A 20,794-nucleotide genomic window follows, 5' to 3' on the forward strand; every position below is an offset into this window, starting at 1 on the left:
CTTAATAGCATACATTAACAGAGGCAATAATTGCAGTGCCATAGACCAAGAAATATTCATTTTATATCATTTAAAAGGCAACATTATACTGGAGTGCTGTAGCAAGTCACAGGAAAATAGATGAAAGGGTTATCGCTTGGCTATGATCCCCGCCTCATCACATGATTACTCATCCAAAACACATTGCAACATTAGTGTAATTGCCCTTGGAAAAAAAAAAAATAGGAGAATCTCCTAAACAGCTGTCAATATTCCTACTGACCAGAGCAGAGCGGGAGCTGTGCTGTTTGGTTCATCGTGTCTAACAATCAGTTTAGGAGTAATCCACTTACAAAGGATAGTGTGCTGCCCAAGTGTACTTAACCAGTTTACATTTAATTGGCTCAGACATTATGGCAGCGCAGGCTGTAGGTGCCAGGTTATGGTCAAATGGCTGAATCTGATACGATGCAGATCTAGTTCGAAATTTCATGTATATAAACATCTGACATAAACGTTTTCTACAGAAGATGTGTAGTGTGTGCAAACTGAGTAGACAACATCTACTACTTTCAACACTGGCTTTGTGGAGATTGATTTTGCCATCTAAAATAACAATTAGGTTGTAAGGTGTAAAACAGTTGTGGACATAAATATTATGTGTGTATATATATATATATATATATATATATATATATATATATATATATATGGATATATATATATATATATATATATTAAATAAAACAGAGACATGTCAAAAGTTTTGATCGGATGGGATCTCAGTGATGTGAACTGTTCCTTGATCCTTGAGAACAAGAAAGTATATTTACTTCCCAGCTCTCAGCGATCTCAAAAGATCGCGGAGAGCAAGGAATTAAGTCATGCTAGCACACACTTTGTCCTGCTTGTTCTCCTGATCGGTGGGGGGTCTCAGCACTGACATCCAGATATATATATATATATATATTTTTTATATTCTTTGTAAATTACATATACATTTTAAAATGGCAAAACAAGAGGAAATCTGGATCAATATTTAACAATATTTTATGCATTACCTCAAATGTAGTTACAGCCAATTGAGATAAACCATCGACATATGGCCCGAAGACCTTGTGCTCCCTAACTTTAAGGGATTGTCGGCTTCTAAAAGAAAAAAGAAAATAAAATATGGTTAAACTGATAAAATATGGCAGAATTGGCTTTTGTTAGACCTCACTGTTGAGAAGTCCTCAATGGACAGATTGTAGTCCTCATTAGTCTGCAAGGGTCATGTTTTTTTTCCTGGGAGGGTACTTGCGTGTAATTTTTAGTGTACATATGTTGATGACACTAATGGTGTGTTTTTTACGTTTTTCATGCTACTTCGCATGGTTATTCTGTTACTAATGTGTCTGTCCGCCGATGGTGCATGTTGTTGATCTTGATAGAAATACTGCTCTATAATATCTAATGTATAACTTGTGTGTGACAACTGCAAGACAGATTTCTATATGCAGCATGCAACTTGACCTCTCAGTTAGCAGATAGCTCATCTCTTCCCTCAAGATAATTTGAGTTGGTGTTCAGAATGAATAATGAGTACAGCAGTGATGTAGAAATATTATTGCCCGATGCCTGGGACATGCAGTTCCGGGCGCTGGGCAGGTAAATTTTTCATCTATTTAACCCTGCTTTGGGCAAGCAGAGCCAGCCCATTTTTTATTATGCCGGCACTTAGGATGTATGGAGCGGATTCCTTACTCGAGCCCTCGCCATACCCGGCGGCCCCAAGCTAACTGCTGTAGCTGGGGGCCATCACTAATAGCCGCCATGTCACGTGTGACTATTAACCCTTTAAATGGTCACTGCCCGCTTTGACAGCGACAATCTCAAGGAATCGTATAACCATCCTTAGTGGGGTGGATCCACTGTGGAGGTAGCCAGATGGCTTACCTCTCACCAAATGGCCACCATGAATCTGCATTTGATTGAGCCTGTCTGGAGCAGGCTCAACCAAATGAGCACAGATCACACAGATCAATGGAGTTCAATAGAACTGTAATGATCTGTATGAGAAATCTAATGATTCATGTCTAAAGTTCCCTAAGGGCCTAATAAAGTGTATGAAAAAAGAAAGAGAAAAAAGGTTTAATAAAAGTTTAAAAACAAATACAAAATTTGATCGCTTTTTATTCATTTTTTTTCTGGCATATGAAGCAACCAAAAATACACAATTCTTGACATTGGTATTTTTTTTACATTTACACCATTTACTATGCCATTTAATTAATGTTATATTTTGGAAATTTTTGCACACTGCATTACCACATATGTTTATATTTATTTTTGTTAACATTATTTTATCTTAAAAAAAAAAAAAAAAGGGAAAACTTTTATTAGAGGGGCTTATTCTTATATATATTAACTTTTTTAAACACTTTATTTACTATTTTATAGTCCCCATAGGGAATATAACTTCCTCAACAAATTCCATAATTCCATAGGACCATTTTTCCCCAAATCAACTTCCAGCAAAAGCCACTAACTACACTTCATTGAAAATTTTACTTCCCTCTTAAGGTCAATGTAGAAAATCTGAAATAAATGTGCAAACAAAGCACAGAAGAAATTGATACGATGTAGATCTAGAAATCCACCCCAAAAAATTCACAAACTGTGGATGCTATCTGTAAAATGTCATCCATGGATCAGTAATCGGCTGTAGATTCCAAAACTGCAGGAAAATTCCATAACAAATCAATCCTGTGTCAATCCTAAAACAGGACTGGTGTCAGCAAAAACCATTAGGAAACACATTCAGTATTTAAGTCACAGTGTTTTTTAGATTGCTGTTTATTAGCTTTGTCTATAACATTTGGATCCTAATCTAGGCCCTCGACATGCTGGAATCCCCTATCTATGTTCTCCTGGAGTAGTACTGCTTTTCTGTGAAATATATATATATATATACACACACACACATTTATTGCTGGGTGACTGAATAGCACACCTTCTTTTCAGGTCACCTATCATTGTTTGAGCCATTAAAACTACACAGCCCTATACCAGGGGTGTGTAAATTTTATAAAAAACTACTTGTCCACGGGACTAAAATGGAGCAAAATCTACTTGTCCCTCATGACGATCCACTTTTCCGGGCCAATTTTGGCTTTTATGCTCTGATTTTTTCCTCCTCGCCCTATAATAGCCATAACTACCTACTATAATGATACCTTTTAATTTTTCAATAACATTCTCCGAACCAAAATATATACCGTATATATATATATATATATATATATATATATATATATATATATATGTATATATATATATATATATTTAGGGAAGTGAAATTGAAATAGTAAAAGATAATTTTGCAGATTTGGTGGTTTTCTTTACCTTGTGGTCAGATAACATGTTAGTTTTATACTTTCGGCCGCCGGATTACAGCGATACCAGATTTGTATCGTTTACGTCATGTTTTACTAATTCTGGACTTTTTCTAATTTTTTTAATTGCCATTTTTAACCCCTGTAGCTTTATTTTTTTTTCCGCATACCAGGCTGTATGAGGGCTCATTTTTTGCACCATAATCTGTTTTTTGTATCGTTACCATTTTGGTATTGATCTGACTTTTTAATCGCTTTTTACCTTTTTTTTCTGGGATATTATAAAAATTGCAATTCTGTGGTTTGGTATTTTTTTTACATTTACCGTACGGGATACATAATGTTATATTTTAATAGGTTGTACAATTGCGCACGAAGCGATACCAAATATGTTTATTTTTATTATGTTTACTTGTTTTTATATAGGAAAAGGGGGTGATTTGAACTTTTAACATGGAAGGGGTTAACGCAGCGGTCTTCAAACTGTGGCCCTCCAGATGTTGCAAAACTACAACTCCCAGCATGCCCGGACAGCCAACGGCTGTCCTGGCATGCTGGGAATTGTAGTTTTGCAACATCTGGAGGGCCGCAGTTTGAAGACCACTGGGTTAATGTGTGTCTTTCAAACTTTTATTAAAACTTTTTTTTTTTTTTAAACACTTTATTACACCTATATGAGGAATTATTAGATTCCTCATACAGATGAATAGAGTTCTATTGAACTCTATTAATCTGTGTGCTCTGTGATCCATTGATAGAGCCTGGTCCAGCCAGGATATATCAAAGACAGAGCGGGACAGGAGGAAGCAGAGGTAAGCCCTCCGGCTACCTCTATAGTGGGGGGGGGGGGGGGGGCGATCCACTCTTAAAGGGACAGTGTAATCAGAAGACTGCTAGAGCTGTTAATAACAACTTAAACTGTTGACAGACTAAAACGCCTGTAAAAATTGGGTGGCTTTGTAAGTTCAGCTATCCCTAGACCAAAGAGGCCAAGAAGTGCTGGGATTACACCTCCCCACAAACCCCAAGTGCTATTGTTTATGGTTTGTCTTCCCATTGCAGACAATACAACAATACATATTTTGTAGCTTCTGGATCTAAAATGATCACATAATGATAACACATCATACAGTATATTCATATCTTCAGACAGAGGTCTGTATGACTATAGCAAATAGCTTGTATCCAGGCTAATAATAGTACTGGAGCTAGAACTGTATATAATGGGAGGCAGCATTAGACGTTTCCACAAGTCAGTTAGGAAAGAACTATGAAAGCCTTTTAATCACTGAGGGTTAGTTAAGTTTATTGCTATAGAGATCACAAGTTACAGTGGTAAAGAAGAGACAACTGAACAGAGATCTCAGGAATATGCTTTACTCCCCAGGGTCATACTAGCAGAAGACATTATTTCAAGTTGTACCAATAACTAAAACACAGATATCAATGGAGTGAATGTAACATTATCTATAAACACAAAACTCCATAAATGAGTTGTCAAGTATAAAGGCACAAAGAGACATACGGCTGTAAACTAAAGTACCTTTATTCTCAGTTGCTAACACTGAACCCTTCTTTTTCTCACATACTTTTATAAGTGACCTTGTAATGCACTGTTGGCTGTAGTTGTTTTAATAGTGTATTAAGAATTCATGTGAGAGTTTAGCATTGAACTAATATCTCCAGCACTCAACTGTTCAGGAACAGTATTTCCAATACATATATTTGCTCATGCTGAACAGAGGAAGATATAGAAATCCTTCCTTAATATTTTCACTTCTATGGATTATAGCCGCTGGTGACTACTTTCCTTATGTTTCAAATTACATTTTTTTTAACAATGTAAAAGTACAACATGCATTACAAACAATAAAACATATTAGTTCTGTTTTGCTTTGTAGATAAAACCTGGAGCTTTTTATGGTTTTATTTTTCCTATTCTACGTGCAAGAGGTGCAACCAGTGGTAACCAAAAACCATACATTACTGGGAGTTGACTCCACTTCTTTATCAGCAGGATGCCAACCAGGGGCAACTCTTTATCCACCCACCTACACAACTATAAGCTGCTACACCGGGCAGTGCTATTCCTCTTCCCTTACAGTCAAAGCCATGAACAATTTCAGCCACCTGTCATTCATAATTGGGAAAAGACTTCTTTTCCCCAGGTGCAGAATGCCAGAATCCTCCACTCACCTCCAGCGTCTACTTTCCCTATTCCTATACAACCCCCCACATGACACATCAGAGGATCAGATCATGTACAAGAACTAAATTTACTACTATTCCAACAAATAATTCAACAAATTAATCTCTACATAAAATTAATGCGGAGGTTGCATGACATCACAATGCAGAATATAATACTATAGTGTGACATACATACGGAACCTACTTCATAATGCTCTATAGAGAGCATCCATCCTAGTTTTCTGTCTTTCCTAATGCCCTATTACAATTTCTGTCCATGTTATTACTTTGTTTAGTCATTATAATTATACCCAGACACCACAGAATGAGTTTTCCATAAAAGAAATGAAAGCTACCCTGCCATTAAGCAGTGGAAGGTAAATTAGTAGTACTCACTTTGCCTGTCTTAGCTATATGCTCAGTGCCCCCCTGGGGAGATAGTGTGCCAACAAATTATTGATGTCCAACAACATCATATATTGTTCGGTACTCACCGAGCGGCAGGAAGAGGCTCCCCCGCACCCGTCTCTCCCGCATCAGCTCCCGGCTCACTCCTTCCCCCATGAAGCTCCTGTCCTGGGTGCCTCCAGTTGTTTTACCACTACAACTCCCAGCATGCCCTGACAGCCAATAGATGTCAGGGCATGCTGGGAGTTGTAGTGGTGAAACAGCTGGAGGCACCCTGTTAGGAGAACTAAGGGCGGAAGTTGCCCCCCCCCCCAGCAGGCATCAGTGACGTGGTGCCTGCTGGGGAAGTCTGCCTGGTAGTGAGCACACTACCAGGCAGACTAAATGGCATTTTTAAAATAGTTTAAAAAAAAATAAAGGCAGGAAGGGTGTTAGGGATAGAAGGGCAATAGGCAAGGACAGTAAAAAAAAAAAAAAAAAAAAAACATGATGGTGGGAGCTACCCTTTAACTATTTTTCTGGGATTGCTATTCTTTGTTTGTTTGTTTTTTTTTTGTTTTTTTCTTTACATTTACGTAATTTACTGTGCGGGATATGTTTTATTTTAATAGTTCGTACAATTACGCATGCAGCGATACCAAATATGTTTATTTTTATATGATGTTTACATGTGATTTGAACTTTTAATATGGGAGGGGTTAATGTGAATCTTTTAAACTTTTATAAAAAAAAAAATCACACTTTATTAGTGCCTTTTAGCAGGAATCATTAGATTCCTCATACAGATCAATAGAGTTCTATTGAACTCCATTGATCTGTGAGCTCTGCGATCCATTGATCGAGCCTAGTCCAGCCAGGCTCTACCAATGACAGATCCACAGACACCAGGGCTACCTCTATGGTGGATCGCCCCCCTTGCGATCGCGCTGCAGGGGGGCGATCCACCCCACTAGCCCTGGTTGGCTAGGGGGGCGATCCACCCCACTAGCCAACCAGGGAGCATTCACATGTCGGTCGCGGTTCGGGGGGCAGGGCATTATCGGATTATCGTCAAGGTAATTGCCAATACCGATAACGCCAAAAATCGTGAATATCGGCCGATAATATCGGCCAAACCGATAATCGGTCGATCCCTAGCAGGAATAGAAAGGAAATATACATTTTTTGCATATTTGCATTGCTGTTCTCATGATATTCCTCATGTCAGTCTCAGAATTTTTGGGATTTTTTCAATCGATGGTCTATCCCCAGGAGAGGAGATCAGTATCCAATTGTTTGGACCCTTTGATGATCAGCTGTTTGGCAGAGCTGCTGTGCAGAGCTGCAGTAACCCAGCACAGTTACTACTACAATGAATGGAGCTGTTCACTGTATATATCAAGGTGCAATTCTTTGCTTAAGAGCCTATCCTGAGGACAGGCCATCAGTTAAAAAGCCCCAGAAAACTCCTTTAGGGTTTATTAGGGTACAGTATCCTGCGATTTAATGCGCAGGATTTGAAGCTGTATTCAGTCATTTAGTTTACATTTTAACCTGTAGCAGAAAATTCTGCGCATCAAAACACTAAAAATGTTGTAACATTTGGCTAAAATAAGCCATCATTACATTAGGGGAGATTTATCAAAACCTGTGTGGAGGAAGAGTGGTGCAGTTGCCTATAGCAACCAGATTGCTTCTTTCTTTAACCTCTGAAAGATAAAAGAACTCTGATGGTTGCTATGGGCAACTGCACCACTTTTTCTCTGGACAGGTTTTGATAAATCTCCTCATTGTGCATTAGTTTATGAGTTCTGAGTATTCATGAAGGGAGCGCTCCCCCGCCGGCTCCTGTGAATACAGATAAACAGCAGCTAGATGTCAATTACTGGGAAGAGGCATGGAAGAAGCAATCTGATTGGTTGCTATGGGCAACTGGTGAACTTCTGCCCAAGTTTTCATAATTCTCCCCCTATGTGTCCGATGTATTCTGTGATAGTTTTTTTTTTTTGTATCTCATTAGGGCTAAAAGGAGTGCAGACCTGTATGATGACCGATTCATTTTAAAGTCATAGAATTCCTCAGGATTTTCCCTGTATTCTTCCTAAAACAAATCGCTTATGGCTCTTGTCGTTCTGTTATAAACAGAAGCAACCATACTAGTGTGAACAATGCCTTGGGGAATGTTTCAGTTCTCCTATGCACCAAAATCAGATCAACCTTGTGCTAAAAAAAAGGCTTAAGATATATTTCCCAAATATGATGTGGAAGAAGCATAATATAGTGAAAACAGATTTTCTTTAAACTAAATGATCCTAAGACTGCTTAGGGGTGACCTAATAACTATGTATAAATACAGTGGGGAACAAAAGTATTTAGTCAGCCACCAATTGTGCAAGTTCTCCCACTTAAAAAGAAGAGAGAGGCCTGTAATTATCATCATAGGTATACCTCAACTATGAGAGACATAAGGAGAGAAAAAAATCAATAAAATCACATTGTCTGATTTTTTTAAAATGTATTTGCAAATTATGGTGAAAAATAAGTATTTGGTCACCTACAAACCAGCAAGACCAGTAACTTCTTCATTAAGAGTCTCCTCTGTCCTCCATTCGTTACCTGTATTAATGACACCTGTTTGAACTTGTTATCAGTATAAAAGACACCTGTCCACAACCTCAAACAGTCACACTCCAAACTCCACTATGGCCAAGACCAAAAAGCTGTCAAAGGACACCAGAAACAAAATTGTAGACCTGCACCATGAAAGACAATCTGCAATAGTCAAGCAGTTTGGTGTGAAGAAATCAACTGTGGGAGCAATTATTAGAAAATGGAAGACATACAAGACCACTGATAATCTCCCTCGATCTGGGGCTCTGTCACGTGCTGCGCTCCACCCGCGAACTCCAGCCGTGAGCACAGTGTCCCGGGGTCCCCGTCTGTCGGCGGGGCTGGGATTCGCATCGCGGCATGCGCCGGCATGCGAATCCCAGCCTGTCACTTACCCCCCTCTGCTGCTTCTGGCACTAAGCTCCACCGTGCTCGTCCCCGTCTCCTAGGGCACGCGAGGCAGAGCTCTGTAATTTAAAGGGCCAATGCGCTCTTAATTAGTATGTACACCTGACAACACATTATAAGTTCCTGCACCTCCCACACCCCCTGCCGGATCTTCAGTGCCTATTACCTGAGAGAAAGTGTATCCTATTGCCTGTTTGCCATACCCGTGTACCCAAACCTTCCAGCTACGTTTTTTGACTACGAACCTTTGCCGCCTGTCCTGAGCTTCTGCTACGTTGACTACACCTCTGTCTCATCCTCCTGTACTTCGCCTTACCCGGTTACCTGTGTGGTCGAGCCGTATTGGGGGTAGCGACGTGGGTGTTGCCTGCCGCAGCAAATCAATCCCGCTTTGCGGCGGGCTCTGGTGAAGACCAGCGGCACCTTAGACTCTGCTCCCCGATACGGTCCGAGTCATCAGCCTCACAGGTAGAGGATCCACTACCTGCTCCGTGACATCCGCATCCAGGTGCGTGACAGGCAAGATCTCACTCTGTGGTGTCAAAGGGGGGCATTTACTAAGGGGTTTAGTCATTTTTTTCTGACTATTTTTGGCGCAAAATTGTCGCAATTGCGCCTACCCTATAAATTGTGCGACTTTCCCTAGCAAGAGCTAGAAAGTCAAAAAAAAAATTCCCGCTTAATTTACGCAAGTTTTCAGTTTTGACTTGCAGTGGTCAGGAATTTATTAACTGAGACAGTCGCAGTTGCGCAATAAACTGTCGCAACGGCCGTAAAAATTGACTAAATTTACTCCAGCTCCAACATGGAGCAGGAAAAGCTACTGCCGCCCGGGCTCCGACATACTTTCTCCCCGCTACCCTCACTGCGCTACCGGGACACTACAGTGATTTATATCCCACCCCTCTCACCTGCCAGCGCCACACAACTCCCATCTGTCTGCTGTAGCAAGACTACAAGTCCCAGCATGGCCTTACAGTGAGGACACGCTGGGAGTTGTAGTCTTGTAGCAGCGGGAGCTGAGCGGCGCGGGCGGGAGACAAGGGGGCGGGGGGGGCAGCGGGGAGGCCGTATGAGGAGCCCGGGCGGGAGACAAGGGGGGGGGGGGGGGTAGCGGGGAGACCGTATGAGGAGCCCGGGCGGCTGCACTGTAATGTCAGCCCGGGCTCCTGCCCTGAGAGCCATAGGCTTTGGCTGTCAGGGTATGCTGAGTGTTGTAGTTTTGCAACAGCTGGAGGGCCACAGTTTGCAGACCACTGGTGTGTGGTCTGTAAACTGTAGTCCTCCAGCTGTTGCAAAACTAAACAGCTGAAAGGGACCGGCGAAGAAGTTCACTTACCCTTCCGAGGCTCCAGCGACGATCGCTGACGGTGATCGTCGCGCGGCAGTGTCGTGCAGCGCTGGATCCTACGGAAGCCGGTAAGTTGCGCAAGCTTCCCAACCAGGGTGCCTCCAAATGTTGCAAGACTACAACTCCCAGCATGCCTGGACACCCTTTGGCTGTCCGGGCATGCTGGGAGTTGTAGTTTTGCAACAGCTGGAGGCACCCTTGCTGGGAAACACTGGCCTAAAACAGTGTTTCCCAACCAGGGTGCCTCCAGATGTTGCAAGACTACAACTCCCAGCATGCCTGGACAGCCATTGGCTGTCCAGGCATGCTGGGAGTTGTAGTTTTGCAACAGCTGGAGGGCCACAGTTTGCAGACCCCTGGTTTGTGGTCTGTAAACTGTAGTCCTCCAGCTGTTGCAAAGCTAAACAGCTGAAGGGGACCGGCGAAGAAGTTCACTTACCCTTCCGAGGCTCCAGCGACGATCGCTGTCGGAGATCGTCGCGCGGCAGTGTCGTGCAGCGCTGGATCCTACGGAAGCCGGTAAGTTGCGCAGGCTTCCCAACCAGGGTGCCTCCAGTTGTTGCAAGACTACAACTCCCAGCATGCCTGGACAGCCTTTGACTGTCCAGGCATGCTGGGGCTTGTAGTTTTGCAACATCTGGAGGCACCATGGTTGGGAAACACTGTTTTAGGCCAGTGTTTCCCAGCCAGGTTGCCTCCAGATGTTGCAAAACTACAACTCCCAGCATGCCTAGACAGCCTTTGACTGTCCAGGCATGCTGGGACTTGTAGTTTTGCAACATCTGGAGGCAGCCTGGTTGGGAAACACTGTTTTAGGCCAGTGTTTCCCAGCCAGGTTGCCTCCAGATGTTGCAAAACTACAACTCCCAGCATGCCTAGACAGCCTTTGACTGTCCAGGCATGCTGGGACTTGTAGTTTTGCAACATCTGGAGGCACCTTGGTTGGGAAACACTGTTTTATTCCAGTGTTTCCCAGCCAGGTTGCCTCCAGATGTTGCAAAACTACAACTCCCAGCATGCCTAGACAGCCTTTGACTGTCCAGGCATGCTGGGGCTTGTAGTTTTGCAACATCTGGAGGCACCCTGGTTGGGAAACACTGTTTTAGGCCAGTGTTTCCCAGCCAGGTTGCCTCCAGATGTTGCAAAACTACAACTCCCAGCATGCCTAGACAGCCTTTGACTGTCCAGGCATGCTGGGACTTGTAGTTTTGCAACATCTGGAGGCACCTTGGTTGGGAAACACTGTTTTAGGCCAGTGTTTCCCAGCCAGGTTGCCTCCAGATGTTGCAAAACTACAACTCCCAGCATGCCTAGACAGCCTTTGACTGTCCAGGCATGCTGGGGCTTGTAGTTTTGCAACATCTGGAGGCACCCTGGTTGGGAAACACTGGCCTAAAACAGTGTTTCCCAACCAGGGTGCCTCCAGATGTTGCAAAACTACAAGTCCCAGGTTGGGAAACACTGTGCCCGGCCTCCGCGCCACCTTACTGTAAGGGCATGCTGGGAGTTGTAGTCCTGCAGCTGGGGGCAGGGGACAAGCTTGTCACATTTATTATCACCTGCTCACACATCTCCTGCACCACACAACTACAACTCCCAGCATGTCCTTACTGTAAGGGCATGCTGGCAATTGTAGTCGTGCGGGGCGGGAGATGTGTGAGCAGGTGATAATAAATGTACTAACCCATTTTTTTTGTTTTCTTCTCATTTCAGATCCGTTTATCCTGTGGACTCCTTCGGATTCGGTGGACTACTTCGATGACCAGCGTTTTTCTTTGTTTGATTTTAATAAAATGGTTAACGAGGGCTTGTGGGGGAGTGTTTTTTGTAATAAAAAATTTTTAAAACCTGTTGTGTTTTTTTCTTACTTTACTAGACAGGCTTAGTAGTGGAAGCTGTCTTATAGACAGAGTCCATTACTAACCTGGGCTTAGCGCTAGCCACAAAAACAGCTAGTGCTAACCCCCTATTATTACCCCGGTACCCAACGCCACAGGGGTGCCGGGAAGAGCCGGTACCAACAGGCCTGGAGCGTCAAAAATGGCGCTCCTGGGCCTAGGCGGTAACAGGCTGGCGTTATTTAGGCTGGGGAGGGCCAGTAACAATGGTCCTCGCCCACCCTGGGAACGTCAGGCTGTTACTGTTTGGTTGGTATTTGGCTGAGAATGAAAATAAGGGGGACCCTATGCGTTTTTTTTTTTTAAATAAATAATTAAATATATTAAAAAAACGCATAGGGTCCCCCTATTTTTATTCTCAACCAAATACCAACCAAACAGTAACAGCCTGACGTTACCAGGGTGGGCGAGGACCATTGTTACTGGCCCTCCCCAACCTAAATAACGCCAGCCTGTTACCGCCTAGGCCCAGGAGCGCCATTTTTGACGCTCCGGGCCTGTTGGTATCGGCTCTTCCCGGCACCCCTGTGGTGTTGGGTACTGGGGTAATAATTGGGGGTTAGCGCTAGCTGTTTTTGTGGCTAACGCTAAGCCCGGCTTAGTAATGGACTCAGTCTATAAGACAGCTTCCACTACTAAGCCATTCTAGTAAAGTAAAATAAAAAAAAACACAACAGGTTTAAAAAAAAATTTATTACAAAAAAACACTCCCCCACAAGCCCTCGTTAACCATTTTATTAACATCAAGCAAAGAAAAACGCTGGTCGTCGAAGTAGTCCACCGAATCCGAAGGAGTCCACAGGATACACAGATCTGTAGAAGAAGTAACCAAAAAAAAAAAAAGTGTAAGTACATTTAGGGAGAAAAAAACTGTGTTAAAAAAATGTAATAAACACACACACACACACACTAAACGCCGTTTACCACTTCTGAGCCATGACTACAATTTACAGTGATCCCTCAACTTACAATGGCCTCAACATACAATAGTTTCAACATACAATGGTCTTTTCTGGACCATCGTAAGTTGAAACCAGACTCAACATACAATGCTACAGACAGTCCAGATCTGTAAAACGTGTCAATGGCTGGAAGAACCAACCAATCAAAATGGGCATTCACTGGTAAAACCCCTGTATTACTGAAGTGTATGCACTGACTGGTATTACATGTTCTGTACACTTTACCTGTATCAGGGTTAGCTGCTCTTTTGGACACCAGGTGAGGGCAACTCCATTACTTGTTTTGGACATTGCCTGTACTGTACAGGACCCCTGAAGAAGCTCCTGTCCTCTACATAGACCAGTGTTTGCCAAGCAGGGTGGCCCCATTTTTTGCAAAACTACAACTCCCAGCATGCCCGGACAGCCTTTGGCTGTCCAGGCATGCTGGGAGTTATAGTTTTGCAACAGCTGGAGGCTCACTGCTTGGGAAACACTGACATAGACAGTGATTTACAGCTCCCAGCAGATCTTTATTACTTTTATATGTAAGGATTTGCTTTATCTATATTAGTTATCTACTTATTTTTCTTTGTCACTTTTTCCTATTTTGGATGACATTTTGGTGCCTTTAGAACCAATTACCCTGTTTCCATAGAGTTATGGTCTCAACATACAATGGTTTCAACTTACAATGGTTTTCCTGGAACCAAATAATATTGTAACTTGAGGGACCACTGTAGTTATTGAATTATTTAGATGAAGTGAAAAAGCTAAAAAAAAACTCAAAAACAAAAGATCCAGAAGGAAACCAGCAGCCAAACCTATTCGGACAGCAGGAAAAAAACAGACTATTTTTTCTACTACATGAAGTAAATTTCCCACTTTTGCCTATGTGTGCCAAATTTATTAATGCCGTGCAACAATTTAGTAAATTTGTCGCACATAGTCAAAAATGAAGTAGAAAAAAACAGGGTAAAAACCAGACTACATAGTAAAAGATTAGTAAATGCCCCCCAAAATGATCACTAGAATGGTGAGCAAAAATCCCAGAACCACACAGGGGGACCTAGTGAATGACCTGCAGAGAGCTGGGATCAAAGTAACAAAGGCTACCATCAGTAACACACTACGCCACTAGAGAGTCAAATTATGCAGTGCCAGACGTGTCCCCCTACTTAAGCTAGTACATGTCCGGGCCCATCTGAAGTTTGCTAGAGAGCATTTGGATTATCCAGAAGAGGATTGGGAGAATGTCATATAGTCAGATGAAAAAACAACTTGTGGTGTTTGGAGGAGAAAGAATGCTGAGTTGCATCCAAAGAACACCATACCTACTGTGACGCATGGGGGTGAAAACATCATGCTTTGGGGCTTTTTTTCAGCAAAGGGACCAGGACGACTGATCCGTGTAAAGGAAAAAATGAATGGGGCCATGTATTGTGAGATTTTGAGTGAAAACCTCCTTCCATCAGCAAGGGCATTGAAGATGGAACGTAGCTGGGTCTTTCAGGATGACAATGATCCCAAACACACCACATGGGCAACAAAGGAGTGGCTTTGTAAGAAGCATTTCAAGGTCCTGGAGTGGCCTAGCCAGTCTCCAGATTTCAACCCCATAGAAAACCTTTGGAGGGAGTTGAAAGTCTGTGTTGCCCAGCGACAGCCCCAAAACATCACTGCTCTAAACGAGATCTGCATGGAGGAATGGGCCAAAATACCAGCAACAGTGTGTGAAAACCTTGTGAAGACTTAAAGAAAACATTTGACCTACAAAGGGTATATCACAAAGTATTGAGATGAACTTTTGTTATTGACAAAATACTTATTTTCCACCATAATTTGCAAATATTTTTTTTCTCATTCTGTGTCTCATAGTTGAGGTACACCTATGATGAAAATTACATGCCTCTCCCATCTTTTTAAGTGGGAGAACTTGCACAATTGGTGTCTGACTAAATACTTCCCCCCCCCCCCCCCCCCCACTGTATATCAGGGGACAGTACAGAGGTCTATAACAAGGGGGCATCCTCTAAGTCTAGAGGAAAGAAGGTTTCTACACCAGCACAAAATAAGATTCTTTACTGTAAGAGCAGTGAGACTGTGGAAATAATTTTTATCGGCTGCACAACACCCCATGTAAACAGGTGATGTGTCGCTGACAAAGATCGCACGAACAATCAAGCAATCACTTGTGTGTCCCAGACTGTGGGAGTGCCAATCATAAATATTAGCCTTCCACATAGTACGCTGACTGGCCTATAAAAATAAAAAACTACAAAAAACTCTCAAACCTATTTAGTGGCTGTAGACAATGTACAGTGATATATTCTTAGCTCCTTATACATAAACATACAATATAAAAAGTGTTGTCCAACTGCACATGCTCTCTTAATAAACTGTATAACTAAAGTGAGGATGAAGGTATATATATATATATATATATATATATATAATTATAAGAACACTTACCCTTTAGGGTCTAAAAGATCTCGAACCTTCTCATTGTAAATTTCCATATAGGATACTTCCACTTTGAAGGTCTGAGAGTCATTTTCTTCTTCTGTCGCCCTTAGGAATAAAGCGCAGCAGAGCCTTGGAATTAAGCCAGGCTGGTCTGCTGTCCCCATCATAGAGAAAGACTTTCCTGAACCTACAGAAGTTAGAAATACAACATAACAGAGAAGACTAAATTAAAAACTAAATTTAACCATTTGCAAGCCTAATAATAGTAGCTTCCATCATCTGATTAATATTACACAGAATTATATTAATCTTAAATGTATCTTAAATATATTGATAATATTATTTATTATTATTTAATATTATTTTAAAGGCCTAATGCCACCATCTTGAATGTAAATTTGCATTCACTCTCATACCTGTTTGCCCATATGCAAAAATGCACGCGTTGTATCCCTGAAAGGCATTATCAAGAATTCCCTCCCCAAGGCACTTAAACACCACTTCCTGACCTGCAAAATAATACAGTAAAATGATAAATGTGCACAAATGACTCTTTTCATTACTGATACTCTCTTTTGGTTCTTTGAAAGACTAGTAGAAAAAAAAAAGGATAAAGAACAACAGAGCTTTAGTCTTCTTGTACACTTGCCAAGTCTAGTCAATCAGTGAGTGTCATTACTTCCTTTCCTCTTCCAACAGCTGAGCTGAAAGAGTGACTGGCATACATTATATAGCCAGGCTGCCAATGTACGGGTGCATAGAGTGCTGAGAAGGCAGTAAACTGATGCCCATCATTATGCTCAAGTAGAAGACTTCCTGCTATGACCTACAGAATTAATGATCATCCAACCTAATCAAACATATATTATCAGCTAATTATTTGTCATTCATAGATGACGAATACTACACATAAGAATATATTAGAAATGTATAGACATATAGCCCTGTACTGTACAATCAACAAAAGAAGGGAAGAACATATAGAATTTTACATAACCAAATCCTAACAACTGGGTTCCGATAAGGCAGCATTGTGTTTTAAGCTGATGGTTGGGGTGTACAGTATGGTGCACTTACATAGCTGCCAAGACCACAGGGTCACAAACTTAATTCCTTTCAGATGATTTAAAAAAATAAAAAATAAAAAAAATAAAAAAAAGCTTTTGATATCAGGTGTGCTATTATGTAAAAACAGAAATAAGGCCTCATGTACACTGCCAAATTGCTCCATAAAAACTTTGCGAAGTAATAAGCCTCATAAGGCACGGGTCATACTACAGAATTTCCAAGCGTAATTTTGCTTGGAAATTCCGATGCAGCAAAATCCCACTATTGTCAAGGGGATTCCACAGCATAGTCAATCACTGGCAGCAGCGGTGTCCCGCCTTATTCAGACATTGCTGGAGTGGCACTGTGAACTACATCAGCTACAGACGCTACACTCTGTCCCAGCTTTGATAGCTGCACTGTGAACATCCATGTAGACGTTTTTCTGAAAATATTCACATTTGTTGCTGCTTATATTTCTGAATTCCTAGAATGCACATTTTTTACATAGACCTTAGACAGATGGCTCCATCTCTTGCGCCCAAAAGCGCTGACTGCTCTTAAATAAGATTTAGTTCCTGCAAACAGGAACACCACTATAGGCAATGCAGAGGTAGCTGAAAATAGAATGTCCCATTACAATAAGCTTAATATTTGTTGCATAATACAGTATAGATCCAAAATGAAGATAAATAATGTGAATACAAACCCATCCTTTTTAACATAATGTTTCACTTCATACCATTCCCGGAAAGGGCAGGCTTTACAATACCTGTATGCATTTACTGTTTAATAGAATCCAAAAGCAAGCCCATTGCATAAATATATATATATATATATATATATATATATATCCAGATGGAAAACGTAATACATGCATGCTCTTATCGCTATCCTAAGACAGACATTGTGTTTGTACTCTTCAGTACATAACCTAGGAACATTTCCAAACTAATGGTCAAGGCCTCTAATGGTGACACCAGATACATGAAACATGTCTATGAGATTTATATGGATTTAGCTCATTACATCTCTAGAAATATAAGAATTACTTATTTCCAGTACAAGACCATAGGTTAACCACTGCCTGAGAAAAACGCTGACCAGAAATACCACAGGCGTTCATTATTGGTTTTACAGATCTCAGTTCCATGCAAGTATAGCTGTAAGAGTCAGAAAAATAAACAGATTATCTATACAATTCTTCTTGTAGACCACTCCAAGGACTTAAAAGATACAATGAGAAACTGATGTCTGATCTCTATAGGAAAGCAGGAAATGCATGTTTCATATTCATTTTTTTACAAGTCATAGCTTCCTCTGGGAGTAACAAACAGTTACTTGTTTAACTTGCTAATTTATAGTATGTTCACATTTTAAAATAGATGTGGGAAAAATGGCCATAGGGTATTCCCGCATATAAAATGGCAAACCATTGCTGAATTTATTGATTTCAATTGATGAACAATGTAGTTGACAGGTAGGGTCACATGTAACTTATCCAATGTGGATTTCTGGAAGTAAAAATTCTGCCTATGGATTATCCACTGTGGAATTCTACAAGAGGGATTTTCACAGTGAAAAATCTGCAAGTGGATTATATTGCTACCTATTAGGGCTGCAACTAACTATTATGTGTAAAATTGATTAGTTATTCCATTTTTTATCCAATTAATCAAAATTTGCTAAGGAGATGAGGGAAGGGTTAACAAGAGGACAGGGGGGTGTAGAGACAGCAATGTGAAGAGTTAAAGGGGTACTCCGCCCCTAGACATCTTAGGGGATAAGATGTCTGATCACGGGGGTCCCGCCACCACACCCCCTCCCATAGACTTGCATTGAAGGTACGGGCATGACATCACAAGGGAGCGGAGCCGTGGCGTCACGATTCTCCATCCCCTGCATCGCCTGTCATCAGCCACAGAGCGATCCTAGCTCTGTGCAGCTGAGAAACGGGGGTGCTGCAGGAGAGATCGCAGGGGTCCCCAGCAGCAGGACCCCCATGATCAGACATCTTATCCCCTATCCTTTGGATAGGGGATAAGGGGAGGAGTACCATTTAACAGGGGGAAAAGAGAGGGGACAGCACCTGAAGGGTTAACAGAGGTTAAGAGCAAAGGGACTGTAACTCAAGGGTTAAAGGGAACCTGTCATGAGATTTTATCATATATAACACATGGCAACACGTTATATATGGTAAAATCTTTATCTTCACCATTTGTCCAGCCCATTTTTGGAGTTTGGTGTGACATTATGTCCAATTTGCTTTTTTTCCTCCCTTTTTTGGTTTAGTTCCAAGACACACAAAGGGAATAAACAGTATAGCAAAACGTGTGTTACTGCAATCCTTTTCTGTGAGAAATACTTCATTTTCTAGAAAAATTTCAGGGGTGCCAACATTTACGGCCAGGACTGTAGTTAGGAGCAAGGACACATTGCCAACCGGCTGTGTTACACAGAAAAGGAAGAGGTCAAAGACTGGGGCTCCATGTAGATGTTTAGATCCAAACTAAATAAGTCTAGATGTCCTTAAAAAAGACATAGAACTGCTCAATAAAAGGACCATTAGATGGCCTAGTTCTCATCTCGTCTATCATTGTCAGCAGCACATGCCCTGTTTAGACTCGCTCTCAACAAAAAATGAATGGATGAATGGGTGTATGAACCCTCTATTACATAAACAAGGCTTCATCAGATAAATATTTCATGGCTTTCACCCCAAATTCGGTGGATTGTGGGTCATATTTAATATGGCATTTCCAATGAGGATTTGGGAGTGGATTCTGTTATTGTTTAAAAAAAATTATCAATGGACGAAAATCCACAAAAAATATTCAGCCTATCCAGAGTAGAATTTGACATGACATGGATTTAGGCTAGGTTCATATTTAGGGGCTAGAACTGCACAGACATTGCTGTCCCCATATATGACAATGTATCCATGCAGATTTTGCAAAAGAAAATAAGCAACATCATTCATCAGTGGAAGCTTCACTACTGCAATTTCATAGTGTGCACTGTGCAGCGGAATCCCATTGACAGCAATGGCATTATGCTGCACTGTACTTTCAGAGTGTAATTTATTAGCGGAATTTATGTGCAGATTCTATGCTGTTTTTTGCTGCAGTACGCCAGATTTCACAAAATCTTTTTCACACAGCTGGTGTCATAATACGTAGTATACTGGTCCGGCTGGGGTACGGGAGAGCCCGGTTTGCCCCTCCCCCAGCTGGATCCGGCAACCGTAATGTAAAAACGAGATGTGAATGCAGCCTAACTCAACAGCAGACTCAACATACAATGATACGGACAGTCCAGATCTGTGAAACGTGTCACAACTGGAGGAACAGACAAATCAGAATGGGCATTTTCCCGGTATTACTGGCTGTCTGGTAGCGCCCCCTACAGTACAGGGAGGAACTACAAGTTCTGTACTACTCCTTACCTGTGCCAGGATTAGCTGCTCCTTTGGACACCAAGTAAGGGCGGCTCCATATGGGACACTGTGTGTACTGTACAGGACCTTGAAGAAGCTCCTGTCCTCTACATAAACCATTGTTTCCCAACCAGGTTGTCTCCAGCTGTTGCAAGACTACAACTCCCAGCATGCCCGGACAGCCGTTGGCTGTCCGGGCATGCTGGGAGTTGCAGTTTTGCAACAGCTGGAGGCACCCTGGTTGGGAAACACTGACATAGACAGTGATTTACAGCTCCCAGCAGATCTTTCTTACTTTTATATGTAAGGATTTGCTTTATCTCTATTCATTATCTATTTATTTTTCTTTAATCCCTCACTTTTTCCTTTTTTCAGATGACATTTTGGTGGCTTCAGAACCAATTACCAGGTTTCCATAGACTTATGTCTCAACATACAATGGTTTCAACATACAATGGTCATCCTGCAACCAATTAATATTGTAACTTGAGGGACCACTGTATTTAAATAAAAGTGAATACTGGCTGCAGATTCTGGAATTCTAACACTCTATTTTAGTTAACAGCAGAAATAATAAATGCCAATATTTTACATATAATGTAAGAATAGACTGATTTCTCCAGGAAAAAATTGTGCTATACCTGCATATTTCTCTGTGTTTTTCTCATCCATCGACCAGAAGCAGTGATCGAAAGCAAATACCT

At 41.5% G+C, this 20,794-nt stretch overlaps 1 protein-coding gene across 6 annotated transcripts in view; it reads right to left on the bottom strand.

Annotated features, from left to right (window-relative positions):
* Nucleotides 1-20,794, bottom strand: part of KIF13A (kinesin family member 13A) — a 268,080-nt gene that overhangs the window by 93,552 nt on the left and 153,734 nt on the right. For all 6 annotated transcript variants that reach the window (XM_056521241.1, XM_056521242.1, XM_056521243.1 and 3 more), the window contains exons 4-7: nucleotides 20,732-20,792; nucleotides 16,024-16,116; nucleotides 15,614-15,794; nucleotides 1,041-1,128 (exon numbers count right to left, since the gene is read on the bottom strand). In XM_056521241.1, the coding sequence (XP_056377216.1) occupies nucleotides 1,041-1,128; nucleotides 15,614-15,794; nucleotides 16,024-16,116; nucleotides 20,732-20,792 (423 nt within the window). The remainder of the gene's footprint in view (nucleotides 1-1,040; nucleotides 1,129-15,613; nucleotides 15,795-16,023; nucleotides 16,117-20,731; nucleotides 20,793-20,794) is intronic.

The sequence above is a fragment of the Hyla sarda genome, chromosome 5 (genome assembly GCF_029499605.1).
Source record: "Hyla sarda isolate aHylSar1 chromosome 5, aHylSar1.hap1, whole genome shotgun sequence".
NCBI classification, from domain to species: domain Eukaryota; kingdom Metazoa; phylum Chordata; class Amphibia; order Anura; family Hylidae; genus Hyla; species Hyla sarda.